We start from the raw sequence: 20,057 nt of genomic DNA, 5'->3' as shown, positions 1-20,057 counted from the left end.
CTTTCCCCTTGCACCCCCCTAGTCTGCACAAAGCTCATTTTAACTGTGGGAATGAGACCCTCTTCTGCCTTGAAGTGTTCATAGAGGGCTCCGCAGCCTCCGGCGAAGGGGCAGCACCGCAGGCACCTCCCCAGGCTGGAGGCACGAGGGTGCTGCCAGGATGGCCCAGTTGCACTGACAAAGCGCCTCCATCCTCACCCTGAGAAGACATTCGGGGCTTCTCTAGTGCCATAAAGCAATTGGAGACACAGAAATCAAACCCAATGGAATAAGTCAGCCCAAAACCAGATACCAGAGAGGGGCTCTTCATCAGGGACTGTAGCGACAGGACAGGGGTGATGGGTTCAAACTTAGACAGGCAAGTTCAAGCTGGATATAAGGAAGAAGTTCTTTACAGTGCAGGTGGTGAGGCACTGGAAGGGGTTGTCTAAAGATGTGGTAAATGCTCCATCCCTGGCAGTGTTCAAGGCCAGGTTGGGCAGAACTTTGGGCAACATGGTCTGGTGTGAGGCATCCCTGCCCATGGCAGGGGGTTGGAACTGGATGATCTTAAGGTCCTTTCCAACCCAAAGCATTCTATGAGTTTATGATTCTGTGAAAATTGCTGGTTGTAACAAAATCACTCCAATACCCAAACACTCTCCCGTTACACAGACCACGGCAAAGCAAAGTCTGCCAATGCACCTCTTCCAAGTCATTTGTGAAGCTGGCCCCATTAAACCCAGGAAGGACCAGCTGCTCCAGCTGAATGACCCCAGGTAGGTGACATGCCAGCCACGAGATCAGTGCTTAAATGGATGCACTTATTATATGTAAACACTGTTGAATAAATCTAAATAAACTCTGATTATTTATACAGCATATTCCTAATGCTGGTTGAATATTGACTCCTGCCAACTTTAAAGTAAAACTGAAGCCAGGCAGGGTAAATTATTTAATGTCTCTAGGTATAATTAGCATGTATAATATATATACCAATATACATAATATATGTAATTATAGGTATTGGTGTTTGAATTGTCTGGGCAGATGGAAAGAGTAAGTGCTGTAAACACTGCTGCTGCCCGCTAGAGAGGGAAGGATGCTTAAACTCACTGGAATAAGAAGTTGGTGGATGATATTTGGGGAAGGGAGTTACTGCCCCGTGTTCCCCTTCTGCTGAGCGGATCTGACTGCCTATTTCTCCATCTTGTCCATCCACCTAAAGAGAATTTGGGGCAGGAAGTGTCTGACACCCAAGGGCAAAGCCCTGTGTGTAAACCACAGCTACTGCAGCGTATCCACAACAGCTTCTGTAGGTTGTTTTTGGCACCCACCAAAGCTTTAACTCAGGATACGATGAGGTTCTGGTCCTCTGGAACATCTCCAGCTCCTCACTGCAGGCCCCAGTGCAGCGCCTGCCTGGGTACACCCCATCTGCACCCCACAACGCCCAGTGATAAAGGGCTGTGTTTGCGCTCCCCACAAGCTCCCTGCACCAGCAGGCACAGCTCGGGGCTGGGCTCATGGAAGTTTAATGAGGTTTGAGAGTTTGCAGCAGCTCTGTTGCTCAGCTGTTGAACAGAGGGAAAGGAAGGAGGTGATGTCCCTGCAGCTGCTTCACTGCGCCATGGCCATTGGGACTCAAAGCGTCCCCAAGCCTTAGGGCTGTTGCACCAAGCGTGTGAGACACGCTGGGGCAGGTCCCTGCACTGCCATTAGCACCCAGAGACCCCAAAGAGGTGTGTTCATTAAGGGTCAATTATCTGCTCTCAACACCTTGGATACAGATCAGCCACCTGCAGCAACCTCCCCTTTCCCATCCCCGCAGGGGCATGGAAGTGAGGGGAAGGGCTCGGCCGCCGGGATGCTCACCAGGACACTGATCCCTGCAAGGTGCTCAAGCACAACAGCCACTGCCATGCTGCTGGGTTTGGGCGCTGCTTTCCCCCCTGCAGCGCAGGAGTTATTCGGCTCCCGATGCATCAAGCCGAGGGCTGAACAACTCACCCTTGCGCAGCTCTCCCTGGCACCCACAACTGTGCTCAGCCCTTTGGGTAAAACCAGGCCATTGAGCCAAGCACCTCAGTTCAGGTGATGTTTGCACTTCCTGTACCTTTGGGAGCAGAGGGATGAGCGCTGTGCCTGGCGATGAGGGCAGAGAGCGGCCGACATGCCGAAGGTCACAACCAGCGTGGGGCTGGGAGCAGGACGTTCCTGCTCAGAGCCATGCCCAGAGCAATACCACTGCCCCGGTTGTCCCTTGCAGAGCTGGGCTGCTCGCCACCCTGATAGCCCAAGGGACAAGCTTTGGGTTTGCAAATAACAATTGCAAATCAAACATTTCAAACCAAGGTACTGCTGCAAATGCAAAAGGAAAGGTGCCTGGATGGCACTGGAATAGGCGAGACAGGAAGGTGCAGGATCTTTTGGCACTGGTGGATTCTGCTTATCTCACCCTGCAGAGACTGGGAGCCCTGGGATGGGCTCTCAGGGGCCCCTCTGGGCAGTGGAGGTGAGTGCCCCCCATGCACTTACCCCAGTGTGTGGTCAGACCCTGTATGAAATACAGCCAGGCACTCTGCCAGGATAATGCCACGTTTTCCCTGCTCATCCCACAGCTCCAGGTCTGTGGCATGGCACAGCTTGGTTTGAAGGTGAAAGATGAGGACCTGCGTGATAGGGATGCACTAATGTCACCCCTAAGCACAACATCCTAAACGATCAGCATCTGTTTCATGCGAGCTCAAGCGTCTGGTTTTCTCTGCCTCAAGTTTGATTTACTACAAACGTTGACCCTGGATAGGAAGGAGAAACTGGAAAAGTCAGGCAAGAGAGACTGAAAAGGAAGTTCTGTGAAACACATGCTCCGATGCTTCCAGCCATTGATTTTCCTTGACGTGCTTCATTCACAGGCAGATCCTCAATAAGAAGCACTGACAACACCTTACACTTTTTGGAAGTCAGTGTTTTTTTCTCTCTTGGAGACAACTCAGAGCATCTGTCCCTTTGATCACCATATATGAGAACTAGAATAGTACATAATAATATATCTCTACATCTATAATGTATAAAACCTAACATTTTTAATAATAACATCTCCATTCTCCCCCCTTTTCTTCCCTTTCTCTGATTTTCCACGCATAGAAGTTAACAGCGTAAACAGCTGACTCCCTTCTTAAATCTGACTAATGCAGAAAACCAACTGTAATAGAGCAGAATGAAGGTCCAACTTGCCCAATATCCTGCTTCCCACAAAGGTGAAGGGAAGACACTTGGAGAAATGCATAAAGCCTGGCTGAGCACACAGTGATGCTTCCCGAGACCCTGCCCTCAGCCTCCAACGACGTGCAGTTCAGAGACTGAGACCAAGGTGGCTTTGGCAGGATTCATCTGCTGAAGGACACGGAGGCATAAGCGGGTTGGCAGTGGGAAAGCACGTGTAGAGCCATGGGAAGTCAGGACAACCCCCCAGAACTGGTGTGGTTTTCCACAGCAGCAGGTTTTCCCGTATTTTAAAAGAACTTCCTTCACTGTAGAACTTCCCGGAGACGTGGCTGCCCTGACTTCTGCTTCTCCATTCAATTAGGAAGCTCTTCCCTGTGAGGGTGCTGAGGCCCTGGCACAGGGTGCCCAGAGAAGCTGTGGCTGCCCCATCCCTGGCAGTGTTCAAGGCCAGGTTGGACACAGGGGCTTGGAGCAACCTGCTCTAGTGGAAGGTGTCCCTGCCCGTGGCAGGGGTTGGGACTGGATGAGCTTTAAGGTCCCTTCCAACCCAAACTGTTCTGTGATTCTGGCACACACAGCTCACCTGAGGGGGAGCCCAGCAAGGCTCTGCCCCAGCCCCAGCCCCCTGAAGCTCTGCAGCTTCTCAGCCCTGTCCCACTGCTCACCTTCCACTGGGATCTCCCATCACTTCTGCCCCAACCATCCAGAGCTGCCGAGAGCCCTCAGCCTGTGGGTGAGGTTGCTAGAGAGGAAATACTGAACATACGGATATTCTTCTGCCCTGTGGAGAGAGCTCACAAGTGCAAAACCCCTTCAAAACATTCTCACCTAGTTGAGAAAGCACGAGAGGACCGAGGGGAGCAGAGGTCTCGCCTCCCGGACAAAGCCTGCTCCACTGCCGGGTATTGAAACGAATCAGTACTGAAAATGAGTCCAGCAGCCAGATGTCTGCTTTCATCTCGCTGCGCTGGAACTGGAATAAAGCCCACAAAACCTCCACCAAAATACTTTCTTTGAAAGCTCTTTGTTAACGGCTTTCCGGCTGCAGGGAGCAAAGGCAGCAAACGTGAAAGTGTGATGCCATCTAAAGGCCGCCTGAGTTTTCACCGTTCAAAGGCTGCGTTTGACTCTGGGACTCTAAACCGCAGCTTCAGAGTGAACTCTCCTCATTGCTCTCCAGTTCTCCTCCTCAGGCTTTGCTTTGTTTGCTCCTAAGTTGATCAAACTTGGCTGAAACTTTCCATGCTGCGTGCTGCTCCCAGTGCAAACTGCTCGGGTGTGTTTGCAGGTACTGCTGGCACATGTAGAACCTGAAGCTGATGTAATCAAACACTTCCAGGGCTGCAGGAAAATACAAGTTTCTCCACATTAAATCCTGGCATTCCTCTCTCTTAGAAACCCGAATCGCTGCTGGCTTTGCAACTGAGAATGTGGCAAAGAGCTGAGCAGCCTTAATACTAGGGATGGGTTTTCTACTATTCCTCCAAGAGTCTGAGCAAGTTTGGCCAATCTGCAAGTCTCTAAATGTAGGAGTTTATACGGGGTCTACAACAGCTGAAGTGTCAGAACTGCCCTTCTCCACCAAATGCCCTCCTGGCCACCCCCACCAAGCTGCTTGTGCCATTTAAGCCACTCGGGTGGCAATGCCCACAGAGTGGCTGCACGCACAGCGCCAGGCAGCTTCTCATTACTGCTTTTCTCTGAGTCCTCCACCTCATTTAACATCCTGGATACCCAAAAGAACAAACTCCAACCCACACAGCAACCCTGCGGGAGAGGGGATGCATTTCCCCACCAGTGTGCAGGAAGGGAGAGGAGGAACATGAGGGCTCACATCAGTGCCCATTGGATCCACATGCCCAGTGTGGGACCCAGTGGCTCTCTCTCCCTGCCCTTGGCTGGTTAGCAGTATGTTGTATTTGAGAAGTTTCCACAGGGTGAAACAGTGAAAACTCAACAGTTTTGCCAACTGGACATCCAGAGAATAGAAAATCCTCAACCCCTACAAGAATTTATCCTACGTGCTCAGCAGTTTACAGTAACTCAACTGGCGAGGCAGGAAAATAGTGGTCCAAATGGCCTATTGCAGCCTTCACCATGACATTATCGTGCCTCCTTGTGGCATCTAAAGCCTGATCTACAGTAGACCTTGTTGTGCAATTTTTGCAAATCAAGCAGAATCTGGATTACCATGTAACACTCATCTCCAAACAGGTTTTTACAGTCTGTGAAAGAAGTCAGCAGGTGATCACCCAGGTCACAACGTGTGCCCATGCATAGACAAAAGTGGAGTAGAAAGATACAGAACTTTATGAATCCTGTTTTCCTTTATAAAGTTCCTAATAGTAGCTTGCATGTAATTCCCCATAGCATACCCTGCTGCTTCTCTGTATCGCTCTTTCTTGGGTTAAGCATCCTAATGGTAGTCATTATTTCCTATCATGTCAATGATCTGTTTTGAAGTGCATCCTTCCAAGTGCTCCTACTTCCCAAGATGTAAGCCTTAATATATGTTATGCCTGTTATTAACATCTACTTCATTTCCATGCATGGCTCACAGTGTCAGATCCTTCTTGTAACACCGTGAGAGTCAGCTCTAAGTGAAAATGAAGGGTCTGTTGTGGTTTGTAGACTCTCGGGAATAGAGTTCAAAGAAGAAAACTACAGATGCACTTAGTGTAACACAGCGTAAGCTCCTCCGTTTTGATGGAGTATCTACTTTCAAGTTAGTGCAGCACGAAGCAGAGTGTGGATGCTCCTGGAGACAAACAATAGTAAGAAAATTATTTGAATTGTGGTTAAGGTTTATTTAAAACACTGAATCAAAATTAATCGCTCACCCGGGGACTGAGTTCATGAAACTGTCACAGAGTCGGAGGGCTGGAGATTTACTTTCTTGTCAACAGGAACGAAAGGCTGATTTGTGGAAGGACAATGAAAATAAATATTTGTAGAATTCCTTAAAGACATTTCAGAGTTGATACAGCTATACAAACACAACACTGCAGCTTCTGCAGCCTGGGAGACGCTGAGGTATACCATATGCTGGCAGGGCACGACACAGATGTCTTCAAACGACTTTGCATTAGAAGTCTTCCCTACAGAAAACCTCTGTTTTCATTAATAAAGTGAAAAAAAAGGTGATTTCAACAAGCGATTTCCCTGCTCTGTACTGACAGCACTTAAACCCCCCCAGCCCTGTGTCTTGGGCTGTCACAAGTAAACCTGGGCTGCAGAGTGAGACCGAGCAGGCAGGGCAGTGCGCCCTGGAAGAGGAAAGCCTGCAGCACAAACTCAGCGTGGTTCAATCCCACTGCCTGACAACGCAGAGTTGTTTTACCACGGGCCTGTCCTCTTTCATCTCCAGGATGCGTGACAGACAACACAACTGCTCTCTAATACGATCAGACTATTTTCTTGCACAGGTTTCATTCAGAACAAGCATAAGCAAGAAGCCACCTTCAGGATAAACTCTAGAGGAGTCATGTGCATAATCGAAGCATCTTTTAAGCTAGAGGTGTGGGAGTGCTGCAGGAACAAAAGGCTGCTCTACAAAACCCATCTATTTAAAATACTGTTTATTTGTGATTTAACATTAATTAGCATTACATCTATGAGCAATTTCCGATAACATTTATATATTTTCCACAGGACACGAGAGTTGGCTGGCTCATTCTTTATGCCAAAGCAAGTAAATAGAGGCATTAGCAAAAGGTGCAAATAGTTCACGGGTTGCATTTTAAAAAATATTTATGCACATTGCATTCATTTAAGATATATTCTTAAAAAAGTTATGAAAAGCGTCGTTCACAGGTTACTGTTTCTACATATGTTGTAATACAACACAAATAATGTAGAACATAAAAAACAAAACCCAAAAGTTAAGCAACTGAAAGTTTCCACTATGATTAAAACCACTGATTCCAGTATTTAGTGATAGCTAGAAAATTGTTTCCAGGATCCATTCCAACATTGCGTTATCACACTTACACAGTCAAAGCTAACCAGCCCCCAAACATGCTATAATCAACATTGTTGCATGCCAAACCACTCTCCAGCCATATTTAACAATTATATATGGTATAATATTTCAACCGGCAGTTTGGGAATCACATGGATCTTTGAAATGGACTTCCTATTGCGATGGCTGATTTACAGACGATTTGACACAGCGAAGAAAACCCTATGTTAATTTCTATGTTTAGTTTGTATTTACAACACAGTAAAAGTACTAAAATGACAACATCAGTAAAAATGAGTAAGTGGCAGTAGCACCCTTACCCATGGCACTAGGCTCTGGTTTGCTCTGGGTTCATCCAAAGGACAACACGGACTCATGAGACCCTTTTACAATTCAAATGAAAGCGAAGAAGAAACCCAAAGTGTTGCACTCTGCATGAATCCATACAAATGATTTCAAACATCTAATATGGAAATGTCACTTTGCTGATTTCATAAAAATATCCCACAATCCATATCATATATTTAAAAAAAATAATCACCAAACTTTTACTTTCTTTTGTCTCTTCCTATTTTCTTACTATTTCACTTTCCCTTTTAACAGTTTTGTTTCCTTCATTTGGTTATGTTAAGAGATTATTTTTCTTCATTCATTAGCAATACCATGAGAGAAAAATAAAACAACCCACGAGTAATTTTTAAACATGAATCCAGTTCAGTTTTATATGCTTTTTATTTTCTGATTCCTAAGTCCCTGGATTCCTCAATTATATTTCAGTATACTCTAACCCAAGCATTCTTAAATACATTCTACTATTAAATGCTTGGTTCACATGCTTATAATACCTTTATACTGAGTGGTATACAAACATTTGAACATATAAAATCTTCTTCTTGTTTTGTCAGTTAAACTAAATTATCAATGTTAAGTGTATAAAACCCCCCTTCTTGAAAAATAAGGGTGTCCCCCCCCCAACTGATAGAATAAAAAAGAAGTCTCCAAAAATTATATTTCACTAAAATGAAATATTTGGCAAAAAAGTTATTGAAGAATGGAATTCTTTAGACATTTCGTATAATTCCAAATAAACTTTCTCTTACACAGTTTTCCCCCTAATATTATGTGCCAGTGTATAAGATTTCTATACGATCTAATCTTAAAAAAGATTTAAAGGTGTGCTGTTAATATGCACCCACTCAAACAGGGGTACAGAAACCAAATATATGGTCAAAATCACAATACAGAAATGTATGAGCTGGTTACCAAATGAGACAGCAGTTTGAAAAAGTCCTATGATCACTCAACAGTAACTTTAATAAAGACTTTAGCTGTACTGATCATTTTAAGGTCTGCAAAATACTTCAAGCAGAACTTGCTGCTGCATACTGTGATGGTATTTGATCTTGCTATGATGGTAATTGAGCACCTGCCAGTGTAGTTCTACATGAAACTAATGAATGTTTCCAATCCTCATAGCAATTTTGGACACAGTTAAGCCAGAGATGAACTAACCTTCAATTAGCACGAAAGGGTTTCTTTGTTTTTTTTGTTTGTTCGGTTGGTTTTCTTAAAGCAAAACCTCTTCCAGTTCCTTTTTGTTTAGGTTAAAAGTCCAGTAACTGCACACCCCTAACACTACGCTGTTAATGGTCAACTTAAACGTTTAAAATGTGCAATGTCTCCTCGCAACAGAACTGCACTTACGCTTCCACCTTCTCCTTCTTTTTGCTCTTTTTCAGGAAAGAAGGGGTGCGGAATTTCTTCTTCTTCTTTGATGGGGATTTGGAAGGTGACCCTTCAGGCGACAGGGCCTCTTCTATCTTTTCAGAGCTTTTAATTGTGATCTCCACACTCTCCACAGTACTAGTGGTTAGCTGACTGACCCTCTTGGTGAGATCTTCTTCCACATCATGTGCATCTTCCTTGCCGTTCACCACCACAACTGGCAGCTCCACAGATATTAGGTTAGCATTCTGGGTGTAGAGATCTTCGTGATTTTCTGAAAGAACAGACAATTTTGCTATTATTTCTGTACACCACCATGCAAGAAAACCCAGTATTGAAACAAAGTCTGTGAGTCTGGACTGTGATCCAAGGAACGAAACCTGAAGTGCTTAGATGTGGATAAAAGGGTAACAAACCCCACACTTTTACTTGTAAGCAGGCAATACTGTGAAAGTGTCATTAGAGGAAAACAGGCTGAAAAAGCTAACCTTATCTCTGGCAGGTACACATACAGCTCAAGCTGTATAGAGTATATACAAATACAGTCTGCACAGCATGTACATGTAGTCTCAAGCACATTCAGAATTACACTTCACCACAAGAGACTACTTTATGAAAATGCAGCCATTCCATACAGGTGTTTTTGGAGAACTAGCCTTTCAAAAAGCCTTCTTAGACTTTGCTGGAAAAGTCTTAGGCAAAAAATCCTAATCTTAACACTTCCAGTAAAATAAAAACAGAATCTATTCCCTCCACCTTATTAATATCTAAGTTGAAACTTAGACCTGTGTTGGTTTCTGTTTGTTAAAATAAAGTATCAGGAAAAAGAATAGGGAGAAACAGTTTTCCGGACAGAGTCCCACCCAGACTTAATAAAAGTGGGCTCTTTCTAGCTCAGTTGACTTCATGCAAGTGTATGAATGCAGCAGAATAGTGGATGACTCAGGTTATCAGAGCCATTGGCATTGTACAGAAATTGCATGGAATACCTTCTAATTTTTCTGGGACATTTTGCGGGGATTGAGTTTGTGACTGAATTTGTGACACAGATGACCCGTCATCTGAGAATAATTCCTGTTCAGCATCTGCAGGACAAGATTTGAATTAGTAGCCATGCAAAGTAAAACTCAAGCAAGAATGTCAGTGCTAGTACTAAAAGATCTGCAGCTCTGCTAGCATTGTGTTGCTCATGCTGACAACATCAAGAAGTTACAGTACACACTTGAAACTTCACAGAATTACAGATTTACACATCTATCTGCTAACTATCATTAGATATAAGTTCTTTAATAGAAAACATTAAAAAGAGTGGCAGGGTTGCATTCCAAGCAGCATGCCTCACAGTTTTATCTGTTAAGTCACACAGTTTGCTGTTATAGTAAGTTATTATACTATGCCTGAATGTGATATAGAGTAACATTGTTTTATTACACAGTATTAGTGGAGAAGAATGTAGAGTAAGTGTTATTGTTTAATAAACCCCATATATATGTATTAAAAAATCAACCCTGAATTAGTAATTCTCTATGCAACAGTAGTATTGGAAGATTTAAGAAGTGGAAGTAGATGAGTCTTGCACATTGGGAGAATAGAATCAAAACTAAAGAAGCCAAGACCAAACATCTCAGTAAACTTTTGCTCAGCTGGATGCAGACCTGACCTACTTGATCTAACTTTGATATCAACTTTGAAGAGGAGGAAATTGGACTAAGATGACCTTCATGGGCTCTTCCAACCCAAGTTATTCTATGATTCTGACAAAAGAGGTCATTATGTTAGTGTGCTTTGTCAACCCCATTTCTGTGCAAACCTTCCACTGCTTTAATGTTAGCACCAACCAAAGTGAAGAAAAAGCCAAACCCCAAACCAACAACATTTAACAAAAAATTCTGCTGTCTCAAGGAATGATTAGTTCAAAGTAGTTGCCAATGGTACATACTAATAAGTATACATTTTTTACAGTAGATATTTTCAAACTAAAAATAAACTCATTAAACCCCAACACTTAAAACCACACGACTGACCTTCCAACCCTTGCTCCTTGCGCTCAATTGTTTTCTTGTACTCTTCCAGTTCCTTCTCTGTGAGATGGCTGAACGGGTTGGGTGGTGCTGGTGGTGCATGCTCATCATCTTCAAATTGCATTGGCTGGGAAAGAGAAAGCCACAACATTTAACAGCTGAAAAAAAACCAACCAACCCAACCAAGCAAGATGTACATGGTTAATGCCTCTTTTTTCCCCCAGACTGGGAAGGAATACAGAAGAAAACCACAAGATGTATCCAGACAAAAATTACCCATTTAATAGGCATTCACATAGCAATGAGTCTTAACTACTGAGCTTTAAATCACCATCCTTTTGCAGCAGAACAATCATTATTTGAGGGTTGGGGGTTTTCTTGTATCAAGATGGACAGCTTTAAAGTGAGACCTGCTTCAACAGCTTACCCTTCAGGGACTAACGCACCCTTCAGAGAGGTGAAAGTCCATTAGCAACAGGGATTCAAAAATAAGGTTTCTCATATTTTCTGCAAATGCCCCAAAGTTCTAGGATTTTTCTTTGTAGGAAAGTGACTGTGCTCATGCTCCAGTTTAGGAATCTAACTGGAAGAGCTCTTCCAAGATGAATCCTAAAATTATTCTCATGTTGAAAGAAAACTCATTTAGAAAAATACTCTTTTTGCCTGAAATAAATACGCAAATTCAGTGTTATCTCAAAAGAATATTGGAAACCAAAATGAGGAAACAGATGTACTATCCCATGGATATTTGGAAACCTCTTAGATCTATAGAATTCCAATTACAATTCATCACAGTTTGTTAGACAGCCTTATTAGAGATGTCTGTACTGTTTGGAAGTAAGCCTATTCTATTCAAGAAGAGATTAGTGTGGACAGCTCTCCCAAAGAGAAGCTTGCTTCTAATGAAAGCTGCCTTCTACATGGTCCCATCCCACCTTTTAAATTCAGTTATTCTGGGCCTCAATCATTTCCTTTAGCAGCAGTTGCACAGACTGATGAAAAGATAATTTTTGGCACCCTGCATAGCAAAGTTCATCCTCTTTAGCTTAAATGGTCTTAGGCAGGGGTCCTACTTCATTAATACTAATGATAGGCAAACTTACCAAGCATATTTCCATTTGAAACTAACATTTCAAGCCTTTGAAATGAACCATGAATAAAGTATATCACGCATCCAGAATCTGGCATTAAAATAATCAGTTCTAACAAAGCATTTGGAAAGAAAATGGCCCAAACTGATGTTTGAAAGACAGCCAAATAACCCAAACATTTGTAAATCAGTGAATTATGTCCTACTCACCGGACTTGGCTTTTTATCCACAACAATCCCAGCAAGCAGCTGAGACTGTGGTCCTGCTGTCTTTAAGTCATATCGGTTTTGCTCCCTTATCTGTATAGAGAAAATAAACTGGATTAGAAACAGATATTTACCTTTAACAAATCCCATGCCCATCATCTTTGCAAAGCCAGTAACACAGGCAGCAGTGAATGGCTGGAGATGCTTAGATGCTGCTGCACCTAAAAATTAAGAACTCTCCTTCCACCTCTGGATACTCTGTTGTTTTACCCTTTGACTACTCTCAAATATCCAGTCTAGTCCCAGCTCCTGCACTTCATGCAAACAGTACTTAGAAATAAATCCAAGGAACAGTATGTCTCTGAACCTGTCCTCTTCATCCCACAAATGACCCACGTAAAGCTACTGGAGAGATCTCTGCAGTCACAAAGGTTGGTAAAGCTTTTCCTTCTGCGACTAGCTCACTATTTTCCCCAAACCAACAGCCCTAGCTTCGCACTGTCAGTGCTTAAGAGATTGACAGATTAGATGTAAATACAAATACAGACCATATTAAATAAAAAAAATCTATAGCATAAAAATAGGAATAAACTATCTAACGAGACAGTGACAAGCATAATTTTAAAAATCACTGTCTGGGGCAAGTACTATTGTGCCTTTCCCTTTCTAAGGAAGGGAGTTTCTCCTTCTAACTCCAGTTCAGTCCCCACGGACACCGATATGGTGCGTTCCACGAAAGAAAAGAACATGTAATCAAATGGGAAGTGTCCTGAATATCTGTTAAGATAGTTATGTCTAGGGTGGAGTATTTGGCCAGTCTGACAGTCAGCGTCTTATGTGCTGGAAGGGAAAAGCAGTGAGATATTTGTGTTTAGAGAGAGGTCCAACAATGATCTCTCATTTTGTCTTTTTACTGCCATTAGGAAGCGGACTGGACCATAGAAGCTCCACGTTAAGAAGTGCTAGCCAAATTAATACAGAACAGAGTGACATTACAGTCTGAGATTGAATCATGCTCTAGATGACACACAGCAATTTGGTTCATGTTGACACCTAATTATTCAGTAAATATAATGCTAAATAGTGGGGACTACCACTTCCAGTCTACCATTTCCAGAGTTAATACTCAACATTCACCAAACTATTGCATTCAAAAATTATATATATATATGTAGTGTATGTATTTACAGACTTCATGTATATCATGCATTTAAATAAATGATTTTTAGTGCCAAGAAAAGGTAAAAAGCTTCTTAGCAAAATTAAAACATTTGAACATCTTATTTTACTGCTGTGTTGGGTCATTACTTGAACATATAATTTTATTCGGGAATGTTTCAATTTCCATTTCACTACACTTTTACCTTATTTCTCTTTTCCAGCACTTCACTTGGGTTTGTGTTCAGAGGAACAAATTGGTTTGGATCTTCAATTTTGATTGGTGTTCCTCCACTAGTCTTGGAGGAGTCATCAGCTTTCATCCACTTAAAGAAAAAACAACCAAAAAAACCTAAACATACCAGCATGATGGGGAGGAACAATTTTCAGCATTGTTCTAGTGTTAAGAAAGAGATATAGAGAAAGGACTTTCTGCTTTTATTCTCAATTCCATATGCCAAGCACAAAATAATCCTGACTCCTTGCGGGTTTGTGTGCTTGCCCAAGAGGATTTAAATTGCCCTGAACATGTACCATCAAGACTGCTTTTTGTGAACAATGAAATAACATTCCTGAAAAATACAAGGGTTTAAATCAGTCACTGAGGGTGTTTCTCCCAAACTTAAGTTTAAAAGCTCGCTAGCCTGCCAGCAGGAGGAGCTGATGCTTTTACAGTTGTACTATGCAACTTGGAGTAGCGTGATAGCAAATAACATGCTTCGTAGTCCCGAAAGAGCCACCTCTCTCCATGCTGGAAACACAGTGAAAGCATCTTTGTGAGCCAAAGGAGGAGGAAAAATCTTGATCATTATTAAAAGTAGTAGCATGAACAGGCTCTTCGAAGTCTGTTTTCAGTAGGCTCACAAACAGGAAAGGGGCAATTAGAGATGAATTAGAGCTTGTATCTCCCGTTGGTAGAGAACAGAACAACCCACGGGTGATTTAAAACCTTACTATGTTTGGTGGTTAATAAGCAGCACAGAAAGATATGGTAGAAAAACGGTTTTCTACTTCAGGAATCAGAAGAGCTAGTAACAAAAGGGAAATCATTACTAGATTTTATCATAAACTCTTACACTTCCAAACAGTTAAACTCCCCTTCCCCAAACAGAGGGGGCCCTTAGTACTAATGCCATTAAGTCTCCCCCAAGTCTATTTTTATTTGCTCAATACACTTATTTGCTAATTCTGTTAAAGATTTCTTCATTTAAACTGAGTAATTTACGTTCAGTTAGTGCAAAAACTAAGCAACCGCCTGAAATATCTACCTACCGTGATCTTAGTCCTGGGACTGGTTTCCCCATTCCAGGACTCCTCAGGCACATTAACTTTCAAGTATGTGTTTGGAGAGTTCAGCCATCTTGTCTTTTCTCTTTGTTGCCTCTGTGCCAGGAATTTCAGGGGGGAAAGCGGGACTGTATCATCTTCAAAGGAAAAGGCAGTCACAGTGGCTGGGATCTCCACGTCACTCTTATGCCTGGGTTTTTCCCTGACTAGTGGTTGCCTATAGGCATAGCCAGTTCTGTATCCCTATGGAGGAGGGATTAAAAAAGGGAAAAAATATTTTCAAAAATTAAAAATTAATAAATAAAATCAGAAAAAGGTATCCAAAGAAGTCATCGAAGTTTTGTGTGCTGCTCTGTATTAAAGAGGTCCACTGAGCTCTTCAAAGAATGGGCTAGTGGTGTTGCCCATCACCCATTCATACCATTAACATTCCAGAAACCCAGCAGCAGCTGGACAGGACCCTACTCACACTTCACCTTCCTCCTCTTTTGTGAATGTGTGACCACTAAATGACCCCCTGCTCAGGTTCTGACCTAGGTAGCATTTGTACCTGTCTTGCACAATAGTACATCCTTGTTGATGACACTCTCCCATATCTCGCTCTTACTTGTATTGAAGGCTGTTCCAGAATTCATCATGCAGTGAAATGGACATTATTGCACAAATAAGTTATCCCCTTATTTCCTAATTTTAGAGTTAATTAAAAAATATAGTTGGAATCTGTATTTACTAGGTGGCCATTAAAATATATTTTTACTATTAGGCTACTATGAAGAGCAAATGTATTTCTGAGATGGGTTAGACAAAATTTAAGTTCAAAACATTACAAATTCTTATCAAGACATAATACTACTGTCACATTCAGTGACAGAACAAGAACTAAACCAAGAAGAAGAGATTTCATGTACAATAATAGTTACTCCATCTTCATTTTCAAACTCACAATGAAACCAGAAACAATTGTTTGCTTTACAGCAGCTAATCCTACACACAGAGCTTACAGAGACTATATGGACAATGCCATCAACATGCTCTCACCAGGTTGTCCAGCATCCGCATGAGTGCTTCAAATTCTTGCTCCCCAACTTTCCATTTCTGCTGTGAAGCCATATTAACCCCACCACCTCCAGCTGCTGCCACACCATGGGTGAAAGGCTTGAACTTCTGCAGATCCAGTAGTAGGAGATTGTCTATCCCACCTGCTCCAGCTAATGCATGAACCTAGAGACATCAATGAGCATATTTCATTTGTGGAAAAGCTTTTGGGTTCTCTGCTTTTCTGAGTTCACAGGAGAAACACACTTTAACATCTGTTGCAGTTGTTTCTCAGGCTAGTTTTCTACTGTGCAAAAGAAACATATATGGCAAGTGATTCTTGTGGAAAGGATGATAACATCAGCTAAAAATTGCACTTTAAGAGGAGCAGACTCAGACACTAGCTTTCAGAGTACTTTAAAAAGGTCCTTCCTGCATTACAAGACCAAAAACTTTTCATTTTTATATCCATTTCAACATGAATGAATGATCAAACGCAAAATCAATGGCAGGAAAAGGAAGGAAAGGAAAGGAGTGGGAGGCTGCCATCTGCACCTCCAAACGCCCATGTGGGAGGACAGGGTCACTGGAGAACAAGTAAGAGCAAAGGGATGACGTTTCTGGGGGTGTGTTCAAGAGTGATAGAAGGTGAGGACCCTTCCGGTGGTCTCTCTCCACAGGTTATAGATAATATCTAGATACTTAACCAGGTAGCTGACAAAGCAGAAACAACTGATACTGGGATGCAGATTATTTTAAAATACCCTCTACCATTGCTTCAAAGACTTTTTGTTTATTTGGTTTTACAAATATTTGTGATCATAGGGAGAAGCTTCTTTTCTTGTCCCAACATTCGGCTTTGATAAACAAACTGGATGTCAAGAAATCTTAACTCATACTTCCCACATGCAGCGAGCACCACTGAATCTATTATCCAACAGATTCTCTGCATGAAAGCTCACTCTCCACAGCATGGAACAAAACCTGCCTTCAGAGTATAACAACACTAGCACTCTTTCTAGGAAGACTGTATTTATGCTCTTCCTTCTTCTGTTTTCCTGATTATTCCAATTTCTCTGACTTTGACTTGGCATATGATTACTGGATTCCAAAACCCCAAATATTAGAGATCTTCCCATCTGGGATGTAATCTGTAACTCAGCAGCAGCAGCGTTTGAAATGAAATACAGGTAAGTTCTCTCTCACCTGGGTTTCACAGGCCAGTTGCACATTAAAAATATAGTGGAATGCTTCTTCCAGTGTCTCTCCTAGTGCTACCACACCATGGTTTCTCAATACTAATACCTAGTAAATGAAGACACTAATGTTAAATGGTAGAAACTGTCACAGTACGTGAAAATTGTTTATGAAGAGCGTGAATGAGGTTGAATACCTTGCAACTGGGTCCAAGAACTTTCTGAAGCTGAATTCGCTCTTCCTGTTCATCAAGAGATCCCTGGTAGTTGTAATAAGCAACATCTCCCAGAATCAGAGCCTCTTGTGATATGGGAAGGATGCCACACTTCATAGATGAAACCTGTTTCAAGAAAATTAATTACTGACTGATAGTTAGGAAAAAATTAAATCCTTAAGCCCCACATCTCAACCACCCAAGCCTTAGCAGGATGTCTTGCTATAGGAGATACAAACTCCCTATAGTTAAAGCTTAGAAACAATACCATTTTTTGTCCCCCCCAGTCTAATTTGCAACAGGGTGACAGAGCTGTTGCTACCCAACCTAGGGACAGAGTCATTAGAGTAAAAAACTATACCAGCTAAATTAATTTCTGTGATTTTTATCCATGTTTAATTCTCAGTATAAGCCTACTTAATGGGTTGTCCTTCTTTCCCATGCTTGTAACTTCAAAAAGCTAGTATAAAAGAAGTTATTCTTTCTTTTTTGGTCTGTAGTCAAGGTACGCATTTAAATATAAAATAATATGAATTTATCTATTTATCTCAACCCAGTTCAAGTCCCCTTACATTTTTGTCACTGTTACACAGACTGTTTTAAGCTTTTATGTTAACTACGACTTTTTAATAGAGAGGTAAATCCAAACTGAACATAACTACCAATTAAGTCACCTAAAAATGAAGTTGCATCATGCAAATGATGCAGAAAAGCAGAGAAACCAAAAGCTTTTCCACAAATGATGATGCATACAGCACATTATATGGTCTAAGATGCTATAAATGAAGCCTGGGTAAACTATGTACTTCACAGCCTCCTCAACCCGAGTTCAGTTGTATCTCAGCACCAGTTTATTCCTACTCATTTCACTGCACTGGCCCAGCCCTCTTTTCTTTGCTTATTTGATAACCTCCCACCTTTCTTTACCAGTGGAGAGTCAATGCTAAAACAAAACTGCTGTGAGCAGTGATTCAGATTCAGAAATGTGCTCTAAGTTCCTGTTTTCTTTTACTCTTTACGCAAGAAGGAAGACTTACAGCTGCTGTTGCAGGGGTATGTATGTGTATTACACATCTGACATCAGGGCGCATGGAGTAGATGGCCACATGTGGGCTGAATCCTGCATTGTCAATACTTAGACTTGTACTTCCCTGGTCAACTACATCTCCCAGGATGTTTACTTTAACCTGGAAAAGTCAAACAAAGGAACAATAGTCAAAACAGTTTGCAACAACTGACAACAATCCCTTTCTCACTTGGTACCAAATTTTCCCCCACGTATTTATGGGTCAGAGCCTTAAAAACCATAGGAGAAACCATGAATCTGTGTGTCAATAAACCATCCTGCTGTCCAAACCCCTGACAGCTGCTGGAAGTCCACCCATGGAAGATAAGACACTGATACGACATATATTCCTCTTTGGTCTAACTGGACTTTCCTTGTTTCTGACTTTTGAAAATGAATTTCATTAACGTTTCCTACATTTTAAAGATGAAGACAATTCAGCCTCTGAGAAATTTCCAATAAGAAAATTAAATGCACAGGGAATTTTTGATTTCATGGGAACATTAAAATAGTAATTCCAGGATCCACAAAAAACCACAGCAGGGTTATATCAGGTTCTCTTGTTTGTATTTTGGTTCTGCATTTGCTAGTGTAATGTTACCAGTCTCAATCTGCTACCCCTTTCAAATGGAGGCAGTTTCTTTACAGATATGTACTGACATGAAGAACATATGGCAGGTTCTGCACCAAAAGATGCGTGACTTAGCAGCTACCATTGCCTAAATGCCAGTCTGTAACTTCACCCAGCTCCTTTGTTTGGCCTGGAGAAGATTATTCAACTTTATTTCCCCGTATATAAAGATAAGAGCTGATTCTACTAACACTACTCCTACAGAGTCGTTTCATATGTATTACCATATTGTCAAGTTATAAAAAATTGCTGCTACACTGACGATATTTGATCAGCTTCATCAGACAAGAAAACAAAACATTGCTGCTCCACATTGAAGCTGAAGACAAAGCAACAGAAAGCAAAGCTAAACCCAAAAAGAAATGCTGAGGACAAAGGATGCTACTGTCTAAATAGTTAATCAGCTTTTCATCTGGTGGGTAAACATTAAAAACCAAGTAACAGCATGATTATAGTTTAGAAGACCATTTAGCAGACACAAAAGCTTTTTCGGTAACAGGTTAAGCCTTGCTGGTTATTACAGCAGGTGAATCACGTACCAAATTAGAAGCTGAAGCTTCAGAAAAGGACAGACCTCTTGGAATGATGAGAATATGGTCATGTTCTTTGCTCACTCTTACCTGCAAAGGAGGAAGAAAATGGATTAATGATCTATTTGTGAATTTGTATTATTCAGGGGGGGAATTTGGTTGAATGAGTGGATAAGATTCCAATTTTTACTCTCTAAAATACTTACTGTGATATAGGCATTTGGCAAATGTGCCCACCCAAACAAGTCCGCCAATCTGTATAAACTGGCTAACTTGCAGCGAGTAAGTTTCTCTCCCTTAACAAACGAGGAGGTATCTATCCCAGGTAGATCATTGATGGGTGTAATCATGCCATGGCCTGAAAAACAGATTAAAACCCAAAAAGATGATGGCCAGTTGGACAATTAAATAACTCCTAGCTATGACATGATTTTCCAGAAGCCATGCAGTTTAATTGTTAGCATAGCAGTACCAGCAATTCATATACCCGAACTGCACTGCTGGGATTTCTGAGGTCTGTACCAAAATGTCTGTTACTTTAAGACACTAGGACCCATACCCCAAATTTAAGTCTTCATCTCTTTTCAAAACATGAGAGAGGTGAAAAAAAGGTTTCCTTTGAAAAAGAAAAGATCTTAAGCTCTCTCCTGATTCAACGTCCTATTTAGGACCAGAACTGTACTATAAGACATTTGTCACTAATGAAGTATTTTTACATATTACTTTGT

The 20,057-nt window shown here is 41.8% G+C and overlaps 1 protein-coding gene across 1 annotated transcript in view; it reads right to left on the bottom strand.

Annotated features, from left to right (window-relative positions):
- Nucleotides 1-6,765: 6,765 nt before the first annotated feature.
- The window catches only part of ADD3 (adducin 3 (gamma)), a 32,249-nt gene continuing 18,957 nt past the window's right edge, over nucleotides 6,766-20,057 (bottom strand). Inside the window, exons 4-15 of the mRNA XM_010016438.1 lie at nucleotides 19,536-19,687; nucleotides 19,339-19,419; nucleotides 18,140-18,289; nucleotides 17,085-17,228; nucleotides 16,898-16,996; nucleotides 15,695-15,877; nucleotides 14,642-14,899; nucleotides 13,576-13,695; nucleotides 12,215-12,304; nucleotides 10,918-11,041; nucleotides 9,883-9,978; nucleotides 6,766-9,167 (exon numbers count right to left, since the gene is read on the bottom strand). Coding sequence (XP_010014740.1) covers nucleotides 8,869-9,167; nucleotides 9,883-9,978; nucleotides 10,918-11,041; nucleotides 12,215-12,304; nucleotides 13,576-13,695; nucleotides 14,642-14,899; nucleotides 15,695-15,877; nucleotides 16,898-16,996; nucleotides 17,085-17,228; nucleotides 18,140-18,289; nucleotides 19,339-19,419; nucleotides 19,536-19,687 — 1,796 coding nt within the window. The 3' untranslated portion in view covers nucleotides 6,766-8,868. The remainder of the gene's footprint in view (nucleotides 9,168-9,882; nucleotides 9,979-10,917; nucleotides 11,042-12,214; nucleotides 12,305-13,575; nucleotides 13,696-14,641; nucleotides 14,900-15,694; nucleotides 15,878-16,897; nucleotides 16,997-17,084; nucleotides 17,229-18,139; nucleotides 18,290-19,338; nucleotides 19,420-19,535; nucleotides 19,688-20,057) is intronic.

Source organism: Nestor notabilis, unplaced genomic scaffold (genome assembly GCF_000696875.1).
Source record: "Nestor notabilis isolate BGI_N333 unplaced genomic scaffold, ASM69687v1 scaffold14766, whole genome shotgun sequence".
In the NCBI taxonomy this organism is placed as follows: domain Eukaryota; kingdom Metazoa; phylum Chordata; class Aves; order Psittaciformes; family Psittacidae; genus Nestor; species Nestor notabilis.
Note: the sequence above shows the minus strand (reverse complement) of the source record. Positions and strands in the feature narration are given on the sequence as shown.